Source organism: Patagioenas fasciata, chromosome 35 (genome assembly GCF_037038585.1).
Source record: "Patagioenas fasciata isolate bPatFas1 chromosome 35, bPatFas1.hap1, whole genome shotgun sequence".
NCBI classification, from domain to species: Eukaryota; Metazoa; Chordata; class Aves; order Columbiformes; family Columbidae; genus Patagioenas; species Patagioenas fasciata.
The window spans coordinates 2,768,523-2,787,019 of record NC_092554.1 but is presented as its reverse complement, the minus strand read 5'-3'; the positions used below and the strand labels follow the sequence as shown (position 1 = coordinate 2,787,019).

At 61.9% G+C, this 18,497-nt stretch overlaps 1 protein-coding gene across 2 annotated transcripts; it reads left to right on the top strand.

Moving 5' to 3' along the window:
* The first annotated feature begins 536 nt into the window (after positions 1–536).
* On the top strand, positions 537–17,864 carry TRIM28 (tripartite motif containing 28). Of its 2 annotated transcripts, none has more exons than XM_071801133.1 (17): positions 537–756; positions 4,030–4,142; positions 4,226–4,358; positions 4,456–4,591; positions 6,362–6,478; positions 8,108–8,222; positions 8,313–8,459; positions 12,654–12,768; positions 12,853–12,938; positions 13,028–13,250; positions 13,342–13,363; positions 14,724–14,925; positions 15,912–16,156; positions 17,019–17,124; positions 17,213–17,287; positions 17,373–17,507; positions 17,580–17,864. In XM_071801133.1, the coding sequence occupies exons 1-17, from the start codon at positions 561–563 to the stop codon at positions 17,739–17,741; spliced, it is 2,328 nt and encodes a 775-aa protein (XP_071657234.1). In that variant the 5' UTR covers positions 537–560; the 3' UTR covers positions 17,742–17,864. The 2 variants fall into 2 exon arrangements, with proteins under 2 accessions (XP_071657234.1, XP_065715713.1); XM_065859641.2 differs by having other exon boundaries at positions 13,324–13,363.
* Positions 17,865–18,497: the final 633 nt, after the last annotated feature.

Here is an 18,497-nt window from a genome sequence, read left to right as displayed (position 1 = left end):
GGCATCCTGCGGTACTTAAAAACGTGATTGGTTCGCTGAGCTGTCGATCAGCGTCTCTACCCCGCCCCCCCGAGGACCGTGGATGCTGATTGGCTGAGCGCAACGTGCATCTTAAAAGTCACCGCCTCTCCCCGGGTGACTCGGCCGCTGGTTGGTCCAGCGTCTGCCCGCCTGTTTGCCTTCACGATAACATTCGCCCTCTCGGCCTTGTTGGTGTAGCGCTTGGAAGCAGCGGATTGGATTGCTGCGCTGTCAGTCAACGCCCTGCAGACGCCTATTGGTTTATTGAGGTGCGGCGTCCAGCTGAACTCCGCCCCCACGCCGCTCACGTGCCGCTGCCTCCTCCTCCCTCGTCTCTCATTTCTGTCCCGCCTTCCCCGCCCTCCCGCTCCTCCCATTGCCTCCTCGCCCTGTCAATCTCACCCCGGGCCCTCCCCCTCGCCTCACAGCGGGCGTCCATTGGTCGCTGCCCGCCGTGGGGGGCGGGCTCCTGCGCGCGCAGCCGGTGTGGGGGCTCCCGAGCCGCGCGGTGAGGGGGCTGAGGGGGTTCGGCGGCCGCCATGTCGGGTCCGGCGGGGGAGGCGGGCGGCACCGGGGGCCGGGAGTCCCTGGATCTGCTGGAGCGCTGCGGCGCCTGCCGGGAGCGGCTGAGGGCCGAACGGGAGCCGCGTTTGCTGCCCTGCCTGCACTCGGTGTGCCGGGAGTGCCTGCGGGCCGCGCCGGGCCCTGACAACGAGCCCACCCCGGACGGGCAAGGTGAGGGGAGCGGGGGGCTCGGAGGGGACGGGAGGGGGAAGGAGGAGCCGTGCGTTGGGGGATGGGGGAAGGGGGGGAGGGGCCGTGTGAGGGATGGGGGATGGGGGGTGTGAAGGGGGATGGGGGGCTGGGTGTATATGGGGGAGTTTTGGGGAATGGGGGGTTACAGGGGGGTATAGGGGGCTGTAGGGGGGTGCAGGTGGCTGTAGGGGGCTATGAGGGGTGCAGGGGGCTGTAGGGGGCTATAGGGGGTGCAGAGGGATGTAGGGGGCTATAGGGGGTTGCAGAGGGGCATAGGGGGCTATAGGGGTTGCAGAGGGATGTAGGGGGCTATAGGGGGTGCAGAGGGATGTAGGGGGCTATAGGGGGTGCAGAGGGATGTAGGGGGCTATAGAGGGTGCAGAGGGATGTAGGGGGCTATAGGGGGTGCAGAGGGATGTAGGGGACTATAGAGGGTGCAGAGGGATGTAGGGGGCTATAGGGGGGTGCAGAAGGATGTAGGGGGCTGTGGGGGGGCAGGGGGATGTAGGGGGCTATAGGGGGTTGCAGAGGGGCATAGGGGGCTATAGGGGGGTGCAGAGGGGTGTAGGGGGCTATACGGGGGTGTAGGGAGTCATAGGAGGTGCAGAGGAATGTAGGGGGGCTATGGGGGGGTGCAGAGGCATGCAGGGGACTATAGGAGGTTGCAGAGGGGCATAGGGGGCTATAGGGGTTGCAGAGGGATGTAGGGGGCTATAGGGGGGTGCAGGGGGCTGTAGGGGGCTATAGGGGGGTGCAGGGGGCTGTAGGGGGCTGTGAGGGGGGCAGGGGGATGTAGGGGCCTATAGGGGGGTGCAGAGGGATTTAGGGGGCTATGGAGGTTGCAGAGGGGCGTAGGGGGTCATAGGGGGTGCAGAGGGATGTAGGGGGACTATAGGGGAGTGCAGAGGGCTGTAGGGGGCTATAAGGGGGTGCAGAGGGCTGTAGAGGGGTGTAGGGGGCTGTGAGGGGGGCAGGGGGATGTAGGGGGCTATAGGGGGCTGCAGAGGGCTGTAGGAGGCTATAGGGGGCTGCAGAGGGATGTAGGGGGCTATAGGGGGTTGCAGAGGGGCATAGGGGGCTATAGGGGGGTGCAGAGGGATGTAGGGGGCTATAGGGGGGTGCAGAGGGGCGTAGGGAGCTATAGGGGGGTGCAGAGGGATGTAGGGGGCTATAGGAGGTTGCAGAGGGGCGTAGAGGGCTATAGGGTGGTGTAGGGGGTCATAAGGGGTGCAGAGGGATGTAGGGGGCTATAGAGGGCTGCAGAGGGGCATAGGGGACTATAGGGGGCTGCAGAGGGGCATAGGGGACTATAGGGGGGTGCAGAGGGGCATAGGGGGCTTTAGGGCGGTGCAGAGGGATGTAGGGGGCTATAGAGGGTTGCAGAGGGGCATAGGGGGGTGCAGGGGGCTGTGAGGGGGGCAGGGGGATGTAGGGGGCTATAGGGGGGTGCAGAGGGATTTAGGGGGCTATGGAGGTTGCAGAGGGGCGTAGGGGGTCATAGGGGGTGCAGAGGGATGTAGGGGGACTATAGGGGAGTGCAGAGGGCTGTAGGGGGCTATAAGGGGTGCAGAGGGCTGTAGGGGGGTGTAGGGGGCTGTGAGGGGGGCAGAGGGATGTAGGGGGCTATAGGGGGTTGCAGAGGGGCATAGGGGGCTATAGGGGGGTGCAGAGGGATGTAGGGGGCTATAGGGGGGTGCAGGGGGCTGTAGGGGGCTGTGAGGGGGGCAGGGGGATGTAGGGGCCTATAGGGGGGTGCAGAGGGCTGTAGGAGGCTATAGGGGGCTGCAGAGGGATGTAGAGGGCTATAGGGGGTTGCAAAGGGATGTAGGGGGACGTAGGGGCCTATAGGGGGGTGTAGGGGGGTGCAGAGGGATGTAGGGGCTATAGGGAGTTGCAGAGGGGCATAGGGGGCTATAGGGGGGTGCAGAGGGATGTAGGGGGCTGTAGGGGGCTGTGAGGGGGGCAGGGGGATGTAGGGGGCTATAGGGGGTTGCAAAGGGATGTAGGGGGCTATAGGGGGTTGCAGAGGGATGTAGGGGGCTATAGGGGATGCAGAGGGATGTAGGGGGCTATAGGGGGGTGCAGGGTGGTGTAGGGAGCTGTGGGGGGTACAGGGAGATGTAGGGGACTGGGGGGGTGCAGAGTGATGTAGGGTGCTGTGGGGGGTGTGGGGGCTATAGGGGATGTGGGGAGGTGCAGAGGGATGTAGGGGGCTATAGGGGGGTGCAGAGGGATGTGGGGGGGTACAGGGAGATGTAGGGGGCTGGGGGGGGTGTAGAGAGCTATAGGGGATACAGGGGACTGTGAGGGGGTGTAGGGGGCTATAGGGGATGCAGGAGGATGTAGGGGGCTCCAGGGGGGATACAGGGGGATGTAGGGGGCTGCGAGGGGGATACAGGGGGATGTAGGGGCCTATAGGGGATGTAGGGGGCTGTGGGGAGATGTAGGGGTCTGGGGGGGACACAGGGGGGTGTAGGGGGCTGTGGGGAGTTACAGGGGGATGCAGGGGGCTGAGGGGGGTACAGGGGGGTGTAGGGGCCTGTGGGGAGATGTAGGGGACTGTGGGGGGGTACAGGGGGATGCTGGGGGGTGTGTAGGGGGCTATAGGGGATGCAGGGGGGTACAGGGGTTTGGGGGGGATACAGAGAGATGTAGGGGATGCAGGGGGAGGTGTAGGGGGCTGGGGGGGGTGCAGGGGGCTGGGTGGGGGTACAGGGGGATGTAGGGGGCTGGGGGGGGTGTAGGGCGCTATAGGGGATGTAGGGGGCTGTGGGGGGTGCAGCGTGCTATGGGAGGGGTACAAGCACCCCCAATGGTGCTGCAGCCCCCCCTGGGCATCCCCCGGTGCTCCCCATGTGGGTGACCACGTGTGGGGCTCCATCTCCTTGTGGGGGACATCCCCTGGGTGGGGGACATTCTGGCTCCTTTTTGCCATCTTGGCACCTTCCCACCCAAAATTGTGGAGAGAACAAAGCCTCCCAGGAGGAGGAGGAGGAAGAGGAGGAGGAGGAGGAGGAAGGTCACTCAGGCTGTGACAAACAGGCGCTGGTGGCCTTGGTGACACCAGGGACAGCCCCGGGGGGACCGTGTCACCCTCACCTTCTGGTCCTTCCATCCCCGTTAATAACGAGTCGCTGTGTTTTCAGTGACCACAAAACACCGTGTAGGTCCCTGAGGGGACCCTCTGGTGACAAACAATGGTGACCTTGTTTTGGGGTGACCCTGACCCCCTCTATTTCTCCCCTCCCGCAGCCGTCACCTGCCCCATCTGCAAACACCAATGCGGCCTCAAGGAGGTGCTGGAGAACTATTTCCTGAAGGACAGCGGGACCAAGGCGGCCGCCGCCACCCAGGAATCCACCCAGGTAACCAACGCTTCGTTAGCGCTTAACGAGCTGTTAATTAGAGCCAGTTCTACCCTGCTTCTCACCCCCCCCGCCCCCTCCAGTGCTGCACAAGCTGCGAGGACAACGCTCCGGCCACCAGCTACTGCGTGGAGTGCTCGGAGCCGCTGTGCGACGCCTGCGTGGAGGCGCATCAGCGGGTCAAGTACACCAAGGACCACACCGTGCGCGCCATAGGTCCGTCCCCGTCGCGGTGACGTCGCGGTGACGTCGCGGTGACGTCGCGGTGACATCGCGGTGACGTCACGGTGACGTCACCCCGCGTTTCCCGCAGGTAACGGCAAGGCGAAGGAGGGCGAACGCGCCGCGCGCTGCGCCGCGCACCCCGGCGAGGCGCTCGTGTTCTTCTGCGACACGTGCGACACGCTCACCTGTCACCACTGCCACCTCGGCGCCCACAAGGACCACCGGTGAGCGCCGCTTCGTTAACGGCGTTAATTAGCGCTCATTAAGCCTTAAAAGGATGGTTTGGGGCAAGGTGGATAACGGGGGACTTGTATTTATTGGCTGAAAAGCGTGTACTCCCCATCACCTGAAACGTAGCTTAATTAATCTCCCAGTAAACAGGCGACTAATTAGGCTGATTAACACCGTTAATTAGCGCTCGGCTGCGTCACCACGCTCGTTAAGCCCTAATAGTGGTGATTTGGGGCAAGGTGGATAACGGGGGGACGTGTGTTTATTGGTTGAAAGGGATGTGCCCCCCATCACCTGAAACGTAGCTTAATTAATATCTCAGAAAGCAGGCGACTAATTAACGGCGTTAGTTAGTGCTCGGCTGCGTCACCACGCTCGTTAAGCCCTAATAGTGGTGATTTGGGGCAAGGTGGATAACGGGGGACGTGTGTTTATTGGTTGAAAGGGATGTGCCCCCCATCACCTGAAACATGGCTTAATTAATCTCCCAGTAAACAGGCGACTAATTAGGCTGATTAACACCATTAATTAGCGCTCGGCTGCGTCACCACGCTCATTAAGCCCTAATAGTGGTGGTTTGGGGCAAGGTGGATAAAGGGGGGCGTGTGTTTATTGGTTGAATGGGATGTGCCCCCCATCACCTGAAACGTGGCTTAATTAATATCTTAGAAAGCAGGCGACTAATTAGGCTGATTAATTATTAAAAAAAAGCTGTAATTAGTCTGTAGGCTCATTCCTATGCATTACTTATCGATTTTAAACCGCAAACTTACTGGTTATTATTAGGTATTGATTATTATTAGGTATTGGTTATTATTAGGTATTGGTTATTATTTGATCAATTACTGAAGGGGTTGAGCGCTAATTGCGGTTGATTTTAAGCAAACGTGGTGCTTAATTAATTGGTTATTAATGAGCAAAGTGGTTGGTTCGAGGGCCTTGACTTCATTTTGGGTTTTAAGGAAATTAAGAGTTCTGAGCTGGTTAAATTTCCTGATTGAATCCATATCTAATTGGATTAATTACCTGGTGATGCCAGCAGGTATCTAATTAATTAAAACCTGCTTGATTAATTGGGTTAAAAGATGCACAGGATGCAATTCAATCACAGCAAGGGACTCATTAAGCTTGGTGGGTGATGAGTTAGCTCGCGTAGCTTAAATTAATGTGGTTATTAATGGAGGCAACTAATTAGACTGATTAACTATTGGAAAAGAGCTGTAATTAATCGGTAGGTTTATTCTAATCTATTACTTATTGATTTTAAACCCAAAACTTATTCGTTATTATTTAGTTAATTACTGAAGGGATTGTCTGATTGGAGCGCTAATTGGGGTTGATTTTGAGCAAACGTGGTGCTTAATTAATTGGTTATTAATGAGCAAAGTGGTTGGTTTGAGGGCCTTGAATTCATTTTGGGTTTTAAGGTTCTGAGCTGGTTAAATTTTTTTATTGAATCGATATCTAATTGGATTAATTACCTGGTGATGCCAACAGGTATCTAATTAATTAAAACCTGCTTGATTAATTGCGTTAAAAGATGCATAGGATGCAATTCAATCACAGCAAGGGACTCATTAAGCTTGGTGGGTGATGAGTTAGCTCACGTAGCTTTAATTAATGTGGTTATTAATGGTTAATGAGCGGGTTGGTTTCATTGTCTGGGGGGGGTGGGTCTGAGGGGGTTTTGGGTGCGTGTGGCCGCACCCATGGGTGCGTTTTGGGGTTCAGAGCCCCCCGTGACCCCCGTTTCCCCCCCACAGGTACCAGATCCTGGAGGAGGCGGTGAAGGGGCAGCGCCAGGCGCTGGCGGCGCTGGTGAAGAACCTGGGCGACAAGCACGCCAACCTGCAGCGCTCCACCAAGGAGGTGCGCAGCTGGTACGTGGACGCCCCCGCCATTTTGGGCCCTGAGGTGACTTTGGTGCCGCCATTTTGAGCCTTGAGGTGACTTTGGTGCCGCCATTTTGAGCCTTGAGGTGATCCTGGGGCTGCCATTTTGGGCCCTGAGGTGATTTTGGTGCCCCTGGGGCTGCCATTTTGAGCCCTGAGGTGACTTTGGTGCCGCCATTTTGAGCCCTGAGGTGATCCTGGTGCCGCCATTTTGAGCCCTGATGTGATTCTGGTTCTCCTGGGGCCGCCATTTTGAGCCCTGAGGTGATTCTGGTTCTCCTGGGGCCACCATGTTGAGCCCTGAGGTGACTTTGGTGCCCCTGGGGCCACCATTTTGAGCCCTGAGGTGACTTTGGTGCCGCCATTTTGAGCCTTGAGGTGACTTTGGTGCCGCCATTTTGAGCCTTGAGGTGACTTTGGTGCCGCCATTTTGAGCCCTGAGGTGATCCTGGGGCCACCATTTTGAGCCCTGAGGTGATTCTGGTTCTCCTAGGGCCACCATTTTGAGCCCTGAGGTGATTCTGGTTCTCCTGGGGCCGCCATTTTGAGCCCTGAGGTGATCCTGGTGCCGCCATTTTGAGCCCTGAGGTGATTCTGGTTCTCCTAGGGCCACCATTTTGAGCCCTGAGGTGATTCTGGTTCTCCTGGGGCCACCATGTTGAGCCCTGAGGTGACTTTGGTGCCCCTGGGGCCACCATTTTGAGCCCTGAGGTGACTTTGGTGCCGCCATTTTGAGCCCTGAGGTGATTCTGGCGCCATTTTTATCCCTGAGGTGATTTTGGCGCCATTTTGCCCCCTGAGGCGATTCAGGCGCCATTTTGCCCCTGAGGTGATTCTGGCGCCATTTTGAGCCCTGAGGTGATTTTGGCGCCATTTTGAGTCCTGAGGTGATTTTGGTGCCATTTTGCCCCTGAGGTGATTCAGGCGCCATTTTGATCCCTGAGGTGATTCAGGCGCCATTTTGATCCCTGAGGTGATTCAGGCGCCATTTTGATCCCTGAGGTGATTTTGGCGCCATTTTGATCCCTGAGGTGATTCAGGCGCCATTTTGAGTCCTGAGGTGATTCAGGCGCCATTTTGAGTCCTGAGGTGATTCAGGCGCCATTTTGAGTCCTGAGGTGATTCAGGCGCCATTTTGATCCCTGAGGTGATTCAGGCGCCATTTTGATCCCTGAGGTGATTCAGGCGCCATTTTGATCCCTGAGGTGATTCAGGCGCCATTTTGAGTCCTGAGGTGATTCTGGCGCCATTTTGAGTCCTGAGGTGATTCAGGCGCCATTTTGCCCCCTGAGGCGATTCAGGCGCCATTTTGCCCCCTGAGGCGATTCAGGCGCCATTTTGCCCCCTGAGGCGATTCAGGCGCCATTTTGCCCGCTGAGGCGATTGTGGCGCCATTTTGACCCCTGAGGCGATTCTGGCGCCATTTTGACCCCTGAGGCGATTCAGGCGCCATTTTGCCCCTGAGGCGATTCAGGCGCCATTTTGCCCCTGAGGCGATTCAGGCGCCATTTTGCCCCTGAGGCAATTCTGTCGCCATTTTGCCCCTGAGGCGATTCAGGCGCCATTTTGCCCCTGAGGCCATTTTGATTCATCACCCCCCCCCCCCCCTCCCCGCAGCATCCGCCAGGTGACAGACGTGCAGAAGCAGGTGCAGGTGGACGTCAAGCTCGCCATTCTCCAGATCATGAAGGAGCTCAACAAACGAGGCCGGGTTCTGGTGAGCGACGCCCAGGTGAGCGCGCCGGAGGAGATCACGGCCGCACCCAGCACGCCGTCCCCGTCCCCTCGCCGGGGGTGACCCCGCGTCCCCGTTTCCCCGCAGCGCGCCATGGAGGGGCAGCAGCAGAAGCTGGAGCAGCAGCACCGCGCCATGACCAAGGTGCAGAGGCAGCAGGAGCACGTCCTGCGCTTCGCGTCCTGGGCCCTGGAGAGCGACAACAGCACCGCGCTGCTGCTGTCCAAGAGGCTGGTGAGCAGGGACCCCCCCAAACCCTTCCCGTGGGTGGGGGGACCCCAAAACCCTCCCTGTTGGTGGGGACCCCCCCCAAACCCTCCCCATGAGGGGGAGACCCACCAGCCCCTTCCCTTGGGCAGGGAGCCCCCCAAACCCTCCCCTTGAGGGGGAGACCCCCCAAACCTTTCCCATGGGTGGGGGGAACCCCCAACCCCTTCCCTTGGGCAGGGAGCCCCCCAAACCCTTCACATGGGCGGGGGACCCCCCAAACCCTCCCCTTGAGGGGGAGACCCCCCCAAACCCTTCCCATGGGTGGGGAACCCCCCAAACCTTTCTCATGGACAGGAGACCCCCCAAACCTTTCCCTTGGGCAGGGAGCCCCCCAAACCCTCCCCTTGAGGGGGAGACCACCCAAACCCACCTCATGGGCAGGGAGCCCCCCAAACCCTTCCCATGGTTGGAGGACCCCCCCAAACCTTTCCCATGGTTGGGGAGACCCCCCAAACCCTTCCCATGGGCAGGGAGCCCCCCAAACCCTCCCCTTGAGGGGGAGACCCCCCCAAACCCTTCCCATGGGTGGGGAACCCCCCAAACCTTTCTCATAGACAGGAGACCCCCCAAACCTTTCCCATGGACAGGAGACCCCCCAAACCCTCCCCGTGGGTGAGGAACCCCCCCAAACCTTTCCCATGGGCAGGGAGCCCCCCAAACCCTCCCCTCGAGGGGGAGACCCCCCCAAACCTTTCCCATGGGCAGGGAGCCCCCCAAACCCTCCCCTCGAGGGGGAGACCCCCCCAAACCTTTCCCATGGGCAGGGGACCCCCCCAAACCTTTCCCATGGGTGGGGGGAACCCCCAACCCCTTCCCTTGGGCAGGGAGCCCCCCAAACCCTCCCCTTGAGGGGGAGACCCCCCCAAACCCTTCCCATGGGTGGGGAACCCCCCAAACCTTTCCCATGGGCAGGGGACCCCCCCAAACCCTTCCCATGGTTGGAGAACCCCCCCAAACCCTTCCCATGGACAGGGAGCCCCCCAAACCCTCCCCTTGAGGGGGAGACCCCCCAAACCTTTCCCATGGGTGGGGGGACCCCCCAAACCTTTCCCACGGTTGGAGGACCCCCCCAAACCTTTCCCATGGTTGGGGAGACCCCCCAAACCCTTCCCTTGGGCAGGGAGCCCCCCAAACCCTTCCCATAGTTGGAGGACCCCCCCAAACCTTTCCTGTGGTTGGGGAGACCCCCCAAACCTTTCCCATGGACAGGAGACCCCTCAAACCTTTCCCATGGGTGGGGGGAACCCCCAACCCCTTCCGTTGGGCAGGGAGCCCCCCAAACCTTTCCCATGGACAGGGAGCCCCCCAAACCCTCCCCTTGAGGGGGGGACCCCCCAAATCTTTCCCATGGGTGGGGGGACCCCCCAAATCATTCCCATGGGTGGGGAGCCCCCCAAACCTTTCCCATGGACAGGGAGCCCCCCCAAACCCTTCCCATGGTTGGAGGACCCCCCCAAACCTTTCCCATGGACAGGAGACCCCTCCAAACCCTTCCCATGGGTGAGGAACCCCCCAAACCTTTCCCATGGGTGGGGGGACCCCCCAAACCTTTCCCATGGGTGGGGGGAACCCCCAACCCCTTCCCTTGGGCAGGGAGCCCCCCAAACCTTTCCCATGGTTGGGGAGACCCCCCAAACCCTTCCCATGGGCAGGGAGCCCCCCAAACCCTCCCCTTGAGGGGGAGACCCCCCCAAACCCTTCCCATGGGTGGGAGACCCCCCCAAACCCTTCCCATGGGTGGGGCCGCCATTTAGATCCCTGAGGTGATTCTGGGGCCATTTTGACCCTGAGGTGATTTTGGCGCCATTTTGACCCTGAGGTGATTTTGGCGCCATTTTGATCCCTGAGGTGATTCTGGCGCCATTTTGCCCCTGAGGTGATTTTGGCGCCATTTTGACCTTTGAGGTGATTCTGGCGCCATTTTGATCCCTGAGGTGATTCTGGCGCCATTTTGAGCCCTGAGGTGATTCAGGCGCCATTTTGAGCCCTGAGACGATTTTGGCGCCATTTTGAGCCCTGAGGTGATTTTGCCGCCATTTTGCCCCTGAGGTGATTCAGGCGCCATTTTGACCCTGAGGCGATTCTGCCGCCATTTTGAGCCCTGAGTTCCCTTAGGCGCCCTTTCTGTTGGCATTTAGAGCCCCGAGGTGCCTCCCCACCCCGCGGTTCGTTGTCTCTCTCTGGATTCTCTTCCTCCATCCTCCACACAGCTCTTCGCTGCTCTTATCTTGCTGATTTGTGCTCTCTGCTGCCCCTTCTCCCTTTATCTCCGGTTCACGGCCTTCAGGGCCCTGTCACCCAGCAACCAGGTTCGGCCTGGAGTTCCCCTCCCGTTAACCCCCCCTGCTCAACCAGGTTAATCAAACAAAACAACACAGCTGAAACAATAGAGCGCAATTAAACAATAACGTTGATTGGTGTTCTGCAGTGAGCAGGGGGTGTTCTGTTCACCTGAGCTCTTTGTGCTTGAATTGTTCCCAATATTGGGGGACTGCGTTAGTTTCCTAATGGCCGGGGTCCCTGTGGTGTCACAAGTGTCCCCAGGGTGCTGCCCTGTGGCCCTTGGGGTCACAAATGTCCTCAAGGTGCTGCCCTGTGTCCCTTGGGGTCCCTGTGGTGTCCCCAGGGTGCTGCCCTGTGTCCCTTGGGGTCCCTGTGGTGTCACAAATGTCCTCAAGGTGCTGCCCTGGGTCCCTGTGGTGTCCCCAGGGTGCTGCCCTGTGTCCCTTTGGGTTTCCTGTGGTGTCACAAGTGTCCCCAGGGGCACTGCCCTGTGTCCCTTGGGGTCCCTGTGGTGTCCCCAAGGTGCTGTAACGTGTCCCTTTGGGCTCCCTGGGGTGTCACAAATGTCCTCAAGGTGCTGCCCTGTGTCCCTGGGGGTCCCTGTGGTGTCACAAGTGTCCCCAGGGTGCTGCCCTGTGTCCCTTTGGGTTCCCTGTGGTGTCACAAATGTCCCCAGGGTGCTGCCCTGTGTCCCTTTGGGCTCCCTGGGGTGTCACAAATGTCCTCAAGGTGCTGCCCTGTGTCCCTGGGGGTCCCTGTGGTGTCACAAGTGTCCCCAGGGTGCTGCCCTGTGTCCCTTTGGGTTCCCTGTGGTGTCACAAATGTCCCCAGGGTGCTGCCCTGTGTCCCTTGGGGTCCCTGCGGTGTCACAAGTGTCCCCAGGGTGCTGCCCTGTGTCCCTTGGGGTCCCTGTGGTGTCACAAGTGTCCCCAGGGTGCTGCCCTGTGTCCCTTGGGGTCCCTGTGGTATCCCCAGGGTACTGCCCTGTGGTCCCTGTGGTGTCCCCAGGGGCACTGCCCTCTGTCCCTTGGGGTCCCTGTGGTGTCCCCAGGGTGCTGCTATGTGTCTCTTGGGGTCACAAATGTCCCCAGGGTGCTGCCTTGTGTCCCCTTGTGGTCCCTGTGGTGTCACAAGTGTCCTCAAGGTGCTGCCCTGTGTCCCTGGGGGTCCCTGTGGTGTCACAAGTGTCTCCAGGGTGCTGCCCTGTGTCCCTTGGGGTCCCTGTGGTGTCCCCAGGGTGCTGCCCTGTGTCCCTTTTGGGTCTCTGTGGTGTCACAAGTGTCCCCAGGGTGCTGCAATGTGGCCCTTGGGGTCACAAATGTCCTCAAGGTGCTGCCCTGTGTCCTTTGGGGTCCCTGTGGTCCCTGTGGTGTCCCCAGGGTGCTGCCCTGTGTCCCTTGGGGTCCCTGTGGTGTCACAAGTGTCCCCAGGGTGCTGCCCTGTGTCTCTTGGGGTCACAAATGTCCCCAGGGTGCTGCCCTGTGTCCCTTGGGGTCCCTGTGGTGTCCCCAGGGTGCTGCCCCGTGTCCCTGTGGTGTCACAAGTGTCCCCAGGGGCACTGCCCTGTGTCCCTTGGGGTCCCTGTGGTGTCCCCAAGGTGCTGTAACGTGTCCCTTTGGGGTCCCTGCGGTGTCACAAGTGTCCCCAGGGTGCTGCCCTGTGTCCCTTGGGGTCCCTGTGGTGTCCCCAGGGTGCTGCCCTGTGTCCCTTTGGGCTCCCTGTGGTGTCCCCAGCGTGCTGCCCTGTGTCCCTTTGGGATCCCCACCGTACAATGGGTGTCTCTGAGACACTGCCACGTGTCCCCTCACCCTCCCCACCTTGTGACAACCCCCCCAGGATGTCCCCGCGTTGTGACGTCCCCCCCTGTCCCCCCAGATCTCCGTCCAGCTCCAACACGCCCTCAAGATGATCGTGGACCCCGTGGAGCCTCAGGGCGACGTCAAGTTCAAGTGGGACCTCAACGCCTGGACCAAGAGCGCTGAGAGCTTCGGTGAGCCCAGGGGGAGGTGACACCTTGGGGACACCTTGGGGACACCCTGGGGACACCAGCGCCCCCCAACACCCCCCCTTGCAGGCACCATCGTCTCGGAGCGGAGCCTCCCCCCGCCAGCCCTCAGCCCCCAGCCACCGGCCACCAGCCCCCATGGGGACGCCGCACAGGTACCCCCGGGGGGGTGGGCGTTTTGGGGGGGGTCCTGCACCCCTGGGTGCCCCCTCGGTAACGTGTGTGTCCCCCTAAACCTCTCCAGAGTCCCCCACAAGCCACGGTGGTGAGCAAAGGACAATACACCCCCAGTCCCCTCCTGCAGCCCCCCCCGGGCCTCCGAGTTGTGACTGAGAAGGACCAGGGGACCCCCAGCGCCCCCCAGAACGGGGTAGGGGGGACGGAGGGACCGGACTGTCCCGAATTGTCCCCCCCACACTTGGACCCACAGACGGCCGAGGCCCCCGGGGACACGGCCACCGAGCTGGGTGAGCAGGGGGTGACATTGGGGGGGGGGACAAGGCGGGGAGGAAGGTCCCTGATGTGGGTTTTTGTCACCAGCAAACGGCTCCTCCGAAGCCGCTGTCACAGGAGTGAAGAGGTGAGTGTGACCGAGCGCTGTCCCTTGTCACCTCTGTCCAGGCCCCCTGGTCCCACCCCTTGTCACCCCCACCTCAGGGTCCCTTGTCTGGGATGTCCCTGTCACTCTGTTCCTGGTGTCCCCCCCCACCTTGTTCTTCTGTGCCAGCGGTGACCAGGAAGCCATTGTCGCTTGTCACCCTGTTCCTGGGGTCCCCCTCACCTTGTCCCCCGTGACAGGGAGTGACCAGGCCCTCCCTGTCCCTTGTCACCCTGTCCCTTGTCACCCTGTCCCTTGTCACCCTGTCCCTGGTGCTCCCCCGTCCCTTGTCACCCCGTCCCTTGTCACCCCGTCCTTGGGGTCCCCTATTCTTGTTCCTCTGTGCCGGGGTAACTGGGACGCCCCTGTCCCTTGTCACCCTGTCCCTAGTGCTCCCCTGTCCCTTGTCACCCTGTCCTTGGGTTCCCCCACCTTGTCCCCCGTGACAGGGGGTGGCCAGGCCCTCCCTGTCCCTTGTCACCATGTCCCCACTGCTCCCCTGACCTTTGTCACTCTGTTCTTGGGGCCCTCCCTTGTCCCTCTGTGCCAGGGGTAACTGGGACCCCCCTGTCCCTTGTCACCCTGTCCCTCATGCTCCCCTGTCACTTGTCACCCTGTCCCTTGTCACCCCGTCCTTGGGGTCCCCTGTTCTTGTTCCTCTGTGGCAGGGGGTGACCAGGACCCCTATCTCTTGTCACCCTGTTCCTGGGGTCCCCCCCGCCTTGTCCCCCGTGACAGGGGGTGACCAGGCCCTCCCTGTCCCTCGTCATCATGTCCCCACTGTTCCCTTGTCCCTTGTCACCCTGTCCCTGCTGCTCCCCTGTCCCTTGTCACCCCGTCCTTGGGGTCCCCTGTTCTTGTCCCTCTGTGACAGGGGGTGACCAGGACCCCTGCATCTCTTGTCACCCTGTCCCTTGTCACCTCGTCCTTGGGGTCCCCTGTTCTTGTCCCTCTGTGGCTGAGGGTGACCAGGACCCTTGCATCTCTTGCCCCCCTGTCCCTTGTCACCCTGTTCCTGGGGTCCCCCCCACCTTGTCCCCCGTGACAGGGGGTGACCAGGCCCTTCCTGTCCCTTGTCACCATGTCCCCAGTGTCACCCTGTCCCTTGTCACTCTGTCCTTGGGGTCCCCTATTGTCCCCCTGTGACAGGGGGTGACCAGGCCCCCCCCATCCCTTGCCCCCCTGTCCCTTGTCCCCCTATTCCTTCTGTCCCCCTCTACTGGGGGATATTTGGGCCCATCCCTGTCCCACCCCCCACCCAGAAGCCACCAAGTGCTCCCACCACCCCATCCCCAGGAGGTTCCATTGCGTGTCCCCCACTCCCTGTCCCCGTTGTCCCCAGGAGCCACCCCTCCGGGGCACCGGCCGGTCCCGTCCTGCGCAAGGTGCCGCGGGTCAGCCTGGAGCGGCTGGAGCTGGACCTGGCGGGGGCGGCGCAGCCCCCGGCCTTCCGCGTCTTCCCGGGGACCTCGGCCAAGGATTTCAGCCTCATCGTCATCGAGCGGGGGGCCCAGCCGCGGCCCCCCAGCCCCGTCACCGTCAAGGTGAGCTGGCCCTTGCCCCCTGCCCTGGGTCACCTTCCCCGTCCCTCTGTGTCCCCTCCCTGTCCCTCTGTCCCCGCTCCTTCCCTCCCCGGTCCCTCTGTCCCCCTCCCTCCCTCCCAGTCCCTCTGTCCCCCTCCCTCCCTCCCAGTCCCTCTCTCCCCCTCCCTCCTTCCCTCCCCGGTCCCTCTGTCCCCATCCTCCCTGGTCCCTCTGTCCCCATCCTCCCCGGTCCCTCTGTCCCCATCCTCCCCGGTCCCTCTGTCCCCCCTGCTTCCCCATCCCCTCTGTCCCCATCCTTCCCGGTCCCTCTGTGTCCCCCGCCGCCTTCCCCATCCCTCTATCCCCCTCCTTCCCTCCTCGGTCCCTCTGTCCCCCCTCCCTCCCTCCCTCGGTCCCTCTGTCCCCCTCCTTCCCTCCCGGTCCCTCTGTCCCCCCTCCCTCCCTCCCTCGGTCCCTCTGTCCCCCTCCCTTTCCCTCCCCTGTCCCTCTGTCCCCCTCCCTCCCTCCCGGTCCCTCTCTCCCCCTCCCTACTTCCCTCCCCGGTCCCTCTGTCCCCATCCTTCCCGGTCCCTCTGTCCCCATCCTTCCCGGTCCCTCTGTCCCCATCCTTCCCGGTCCCTCTGTCCCCCCCCGCCTTCCCCATCCCTCTGTCCTCCCTCCCACCCTCCCCAGTCCCTCTGTCCCCCTCCCTCCCTCCCAGGCCCTCTGTGTCCCCCCCCCGGCGTTCCCTGTCCCCTCTGTACCCCTTCCCTCCCTCCCTGTCCCCTCTGTCCCCCACCCTCCCTCCCTTGATCCCTCTATCCACCCTCTCTCCCTCCCCGGTCCCTCTGTCCCCCCTCCCTCTCTCCCTCGATCCCTCTGTCCCCCCTCCCTCGATCCTTCTGTCCCCCCTCCCTCCCTCCCGGTCCCTCTGTCCCCTCCCTGGTCCCTCTGTCCCCCTCCCTCCCCATCCCTTTGTCCCCCTCACCCACTCTCCCCACTTCCAGGAGGAGCAGCGAGAGGCACCTACCGAGGACACCAAACCTCTGGGGCTCCTTTCTGACCCCCCTGGGGTACCGGGACCCCCTGGATCCTCGGCAGGGTTGGGATCTGCCCCCCCGGGATCCACCCCCGGCCCCGAGATCTCCTCGTGCCGCGTCTGCCGCCAGGCGGGGGCCATGGTGATGTGCGGCCGCTGCGAGCACTGTTACCACCTCGACTGCCACCTCCCCCCGCTCCAGGAGGTCCCCAGGTACTGCTGGGATCCACTGGGATCCGCTGGGATCCACCCACTGCCCCTCCCCACCTCCACAGGATCCACCTGGCTCCCCGTCCCTCTGGGGGTTCCTCCAGCTCTGCGGGGTCCCCCACCTTCCTGCCCCTTTGCATTGTGGCCGTGGGGAGGATCTCGGGGATCTGCTGGCTCCCCAGATCATCCGGGATCACCTGGAGCCAGCAGAGCGGTGGGATCTGCTCATCCCCCCGTGGGATCCGCTCATCCCCTGTGGGATCTGCTGCTTCCTTGCCCTGGGACGTGGGGGGAATTGCTGCCACCACTCCCGATTCCTCAGTGGGGATCCCCCAGTGCCATTAGATCCCTAGAGTGATCACTGGGATCTCTCTGCCCCTCCACCACTCTCCTGCTCCAGTTCTTCCCCAGCCCAGGGGAACCTGAGCTGTCTGAGCCCCGTGGGGCTCTGATCCCCCATCCTGCACCCTACTGGATCCCTTGTAGGTCCTCAGTCCCCCTGGAGACCTCCAGAACAGCCCAGATCCCTCAGGGATCCACTGGCCCGCTCCACGGGGAGACCCACATGCTAATCCCAGATTGGCCGGAGCCTCTGATTCCTGGGGAGCTGCTTTCCCCCCTCCATTGTGGCCCCCACCCCTTGATCCTTGGCTGTCGGGAACCCCCCTGCTGATCCCAAATCGTGTGGGATCCACTGGCCCCTGACCCCCCCCTCCCTCCCAGATCCCAGGTACTTGGGGGGCTCTGGATCCCAGTCCTGGGGGGCTCTGGATCCCAATCGTGGAGACTCTTCCCACAGCACAGGGCTGAGGCGGGGAGGGGGCCACCAGATCCCTCAACCTGATCCCTCAACCCGATCCCACAGCCCCGAGTGGAGGTGTCTGCTGTGCCAGGAGCTTCCGGCCCCCAGCGAGCTCACGGCCTCCTGCGAGGAGGGGCCCCCCGACAAACTCTGTCCCCTGGACCAACAGGTACGTGCGTAAAAGCTGGCGGGGGGGGGTGATCGGGGATCTACCGGCACGCGAAGGGATCGACAGATCCCCGGCTCAATCCCGCCAGAAATGCGAGTACGTCCTGCTGGAGCTTCTGTGCCACGAGCCCTGCCGGCCCCTCCACCGCCTCTCCAGCTCGCTGGTGAGTCCCGGGGATCCACCGGGGGATCCGCCGCGGTGGGATCCACCGCAGGGATCCCTCCCCCGACCCTCCCCGCGTTCCCCAGGACGACCACGATGCCATCGACCTCACGCTGATCCGCGCCAAGCTCCAGGAGAAGCTCAGCCCCCACTACCGCTGCCCCGAGGAGTTCGCCCGCGACGTCTGGAGGATGATCCGCCAGTTCAACCGCCTCACCGAGGTACCTCCGGGATCCGCTGGGGGGGGATCCACTGGGGAATCCACCCCACAACTCCCCCCTTTTCCCCCCCAGGACAAGGCGGACGTGCAGTCCATCCTGGGCCTGCAGCGGTTCTTCGAGGCCCGGCTCAGCGCCGCCTTCGGCGACCGCAAGTTCTCCTCCGCGCTCTGCCTCGACCCCATCATCCCCCTGGATGAGGCCGAAGGCTCCTCCGCGCCCCCCCTGGGCCCCTGATGTCCCCGCTCGGGGTTGGGGACATGGGGGGGGTGGCCCTGCCCCAGCTGCCGGCCCCGTTTCCCCCCAGGGGGTGGTCCTGGCTGCGTCTGTTGGAAAATAAAACTGTTGTTCGGCCTCTTGCGCCTCGTCCGCTCGGGGCTGGATGTGGCCCCCTTTTCCCCCCCGGTGTCGCCGTGTGTGTCCCCCCACCAGGGACAGAGCGGCTGAAGCCGAGCTGGTGCTGCCAATAAAGATGGCGGCGCCCATGAGAAAGATGGCGGCGCCCACTGCGTATAAGACAAGGCCGCCATTTCTGGCACTGTACGGCTGCTGCCTCAAGCTCCTCCCCCTGCACGGGATTGGCTGGTGTGCGTAGGGAGGAATACGGAAAGATCCGAAGCCTTCCGGAAAGAGCCGAGTGTGGGGGGGGGGGTGTGTGTGCATGGAGACTTCCGGAAATAGCCGACGCTTTCCGATGAGATGAAGTCGCGGGTGGAATTGTGACGCGGCTTTGATTTAGGATTTATTAATACCTGGTAGATTGTAAGGTTAGGATAGATAATTATTGACGGCGTTTAATCATCTGCTGAGTGATCCGATTAAATCTATCAATATAGTGACTGAAAGATTCATAAACGGCGGAGGCTCGCGCTAAATTTACGGCGGGCTTTTCTGAACTAAAACACACGCGAAAGGACAAATTCAATCACTCACAAATAGACCAGTTCTAAAATCGAATCGCACACGGATTCACCTGTGGCGGCCCCGCTGGGG

Bases quoted from the DNA above. Each gene is read 5' to 3' on its own strand.
- TRIM28 (XM_065859641.2), top strand. From the start codon at position 561: ATGTCGGGTCCGGCGGGGGAGGCGGGCGGCACCGGGGGCCGGGAGTCC. The intron at 13,251-13,323 runs GTGAGCAGGGGG...TTTTGTCACCAG, and splicing joins GGACACGGCCACCGAGCTGG to CAAACGGCTCCTCCGAAGCC. The intron at 17,288-17,372 runs GTGAGTCCCGGG...CGCGTTCCCCAG, and splicing joins ACCGCCTCTCCAGCTCGCTG to GACGACCACGATGCCATCGA.